At 43.7% G+C, this 1,858-nt stretch overlaps 1 protein-coding gene across 1 annotated transcript; it reads right to left on the reverse strand. All coding sequences in view use genetic code 11, as the record gives it.

Moving 5' to 3' along the window:
* Positions 1 to 775: 775 nt before the first annotated feature.
* On the reverse strand, positions 776 to 1,616 carry EGR_10518 (hypothetical protein; the record flags this gene model as incomplete). The annotated part of the gene is made up of 2 exons (XM_024499767.1): positions 776 to 848; positions 1,405 to 1,616. 2 exons carry the CDS (start codon positions 1,614 to 1,616, stop codon positions 776 to 778), a joined length of 285 nt encoding a protein of 94 aa, XP_024345821.1.
* Between the last annotated feature and the right edge of the window lie 242 nt (positions 1,617 to 1,858).

The following is a 1,858-nucleotide window of genomic DNA, read 5'->3' on the forward strand; positions in this document are numbered from 1 at the left end:
GTATCCGCCAACCACATTTACTTCACTCCAACATGCTGCCCATGTCGGTTTGAGCACGCCTGCGGCTGATTAACATACACAGCACCTACCCTCCTTATCCCAACCTGTCTTATCGTGTGGTATCATCACCTTTCATACGGCAATGTTATTCTATTCTAATGCACCTCACTGCGTCGCACGGCAGAAAACTGTATCGTACGATAACACAACACCCCACATGGCGCGCTGCATGTTGAGATGCACCGAGTGCACGGTAAAGAAGCGGCGTGGACAAAGAGGAGGGGAAATGCGGGCTCAGCCGGCATTTGAACCTGGGACCTCGCGCACTCAAAGCGCAAATCACACCCTCAGACCACTGAGCCATGGCATGGCCAATCCTCTCTCCTTATTCTTCATGGTCGTGATTGCTACCGGCTGGGGTTAAGGGACGTTTGCCTTTGCCACATTAGTTCAGACAATTCCTCCCTTTGCCATCAGCATATAGACGATACAAAAGAAAGGAGGAATATTGGCCTCATGAGTGTGTGCTTTAGATATGCACCAGTCATGGTGAAATTTGCGCAGAAGCTTCTTGAGAGGAATAAATTTTGCATATAAAGCCTTGAAGTAGTGGTGGGTTACTTGTGACTACAAATTCTTGTCATTCTTTGATCTCCACTGTTGTCAAGATAAGTCTATATGAGTAGAAAGTTGACGTGGCCGCCTCTCGTTGTCCTGCTTTATGCATCCAACCTAAAGAAATGAGTTAGTTTGGAGGTATTCTGAGCAGAGGTAATTAGGCCTCATTGCAAAAGGAAGAAGAACAGAAGAGAAGGAGTGTGTGCAGAGTGAGATGCCTATAATGCGTCCTAAACAAAGGAGAAATGGCGACAACATGAAAAGAATCATTGTCAATTTCCAGCTTGTTCTTATCTTCCACAATTTGATGCTTTTTGCCGTGAATTAGACAATTCCTCTGACACATTCAGCGTCCCACCTTATGAACAAATTCTTCATTTTACTAACCAAATCATCTAGAATGCCTATTTGGATGTCGCTGATTGCCATACAAATGGAGGCCACAAGTCAGGAATTAACCGTTAACAATGCACATCAAGGACCTCCAAGTTATTCTCCTCCGCTCTTCTTACTAGTGTTATTAAAACAAGCCGTGAAAACTTAACCAACGAAGATGCGCATCGAACGAATTGTAGTGGGTAGTGACACATGTGTGTTCCAACACTGCTCAAGCCAAATAGACACAGATAAAATCAAATAATAACTAAGTTTCATAAAATGCCTACTAGAAGTAAAGTACTCTAATGAATTATGCAAATACGGAGAACAATTAAGAAGCAAACATTGAGTGCCAAATCAAAAACTACAAATGAGTCCAAGTCATTTAAATTGCCTCCTTAAGCCAACTCTGTGACAATGGTAATGAAGCTGTCAAAACCGGCAAAGTGACAGAGTCGAGTAACAACTGATGGGGTGAACTTGCAGGCGGTGAGGTAGAGGTAGGCGTTGACCATGGTTGCGGGCACCATGCGAGCGAGGACGCTGATGGCGCCCACAATGGTGGAGGAGATGATGCAGAGGAAGACGACGATCACACAGGCGATCAAGTTGTTCTGCATCCCTAAAACACCCGCAAATATGCATCATGTCAACGCAGTCGCAGATTGTACTTCCCAAAAGAGCCACTTAGGTGTTCCTCAGTGATAGTCAGCCTTAAAAATAGGCATTAAGACTTACCCTAATAAGTATGCTCATGGGATTAATGCTTCATTTGTAGTGAAATTAGAATGACGTTTCAAAAGTGATGACTTCTAAGCTACTTTCTTCTTAAAGAGTATTTGTTCTGTGTTTTCTCACAGAA

The sequence above is a fragment of the Echinococcus granulosus genome (genome assembly GCF_000524195.1).
Source record: "Echinococcus granulosus chromosome Unknown EG_S00228, whole genome shotgun sequence".
Taxonomy (NCBI): domain Eukaryota; kingdom Metazoa; phylum Platyhelminthes; class Cestoda; order Cyclophyllidea; family Taeniidae; genus Echinococcus; species Echinococcus granulosus.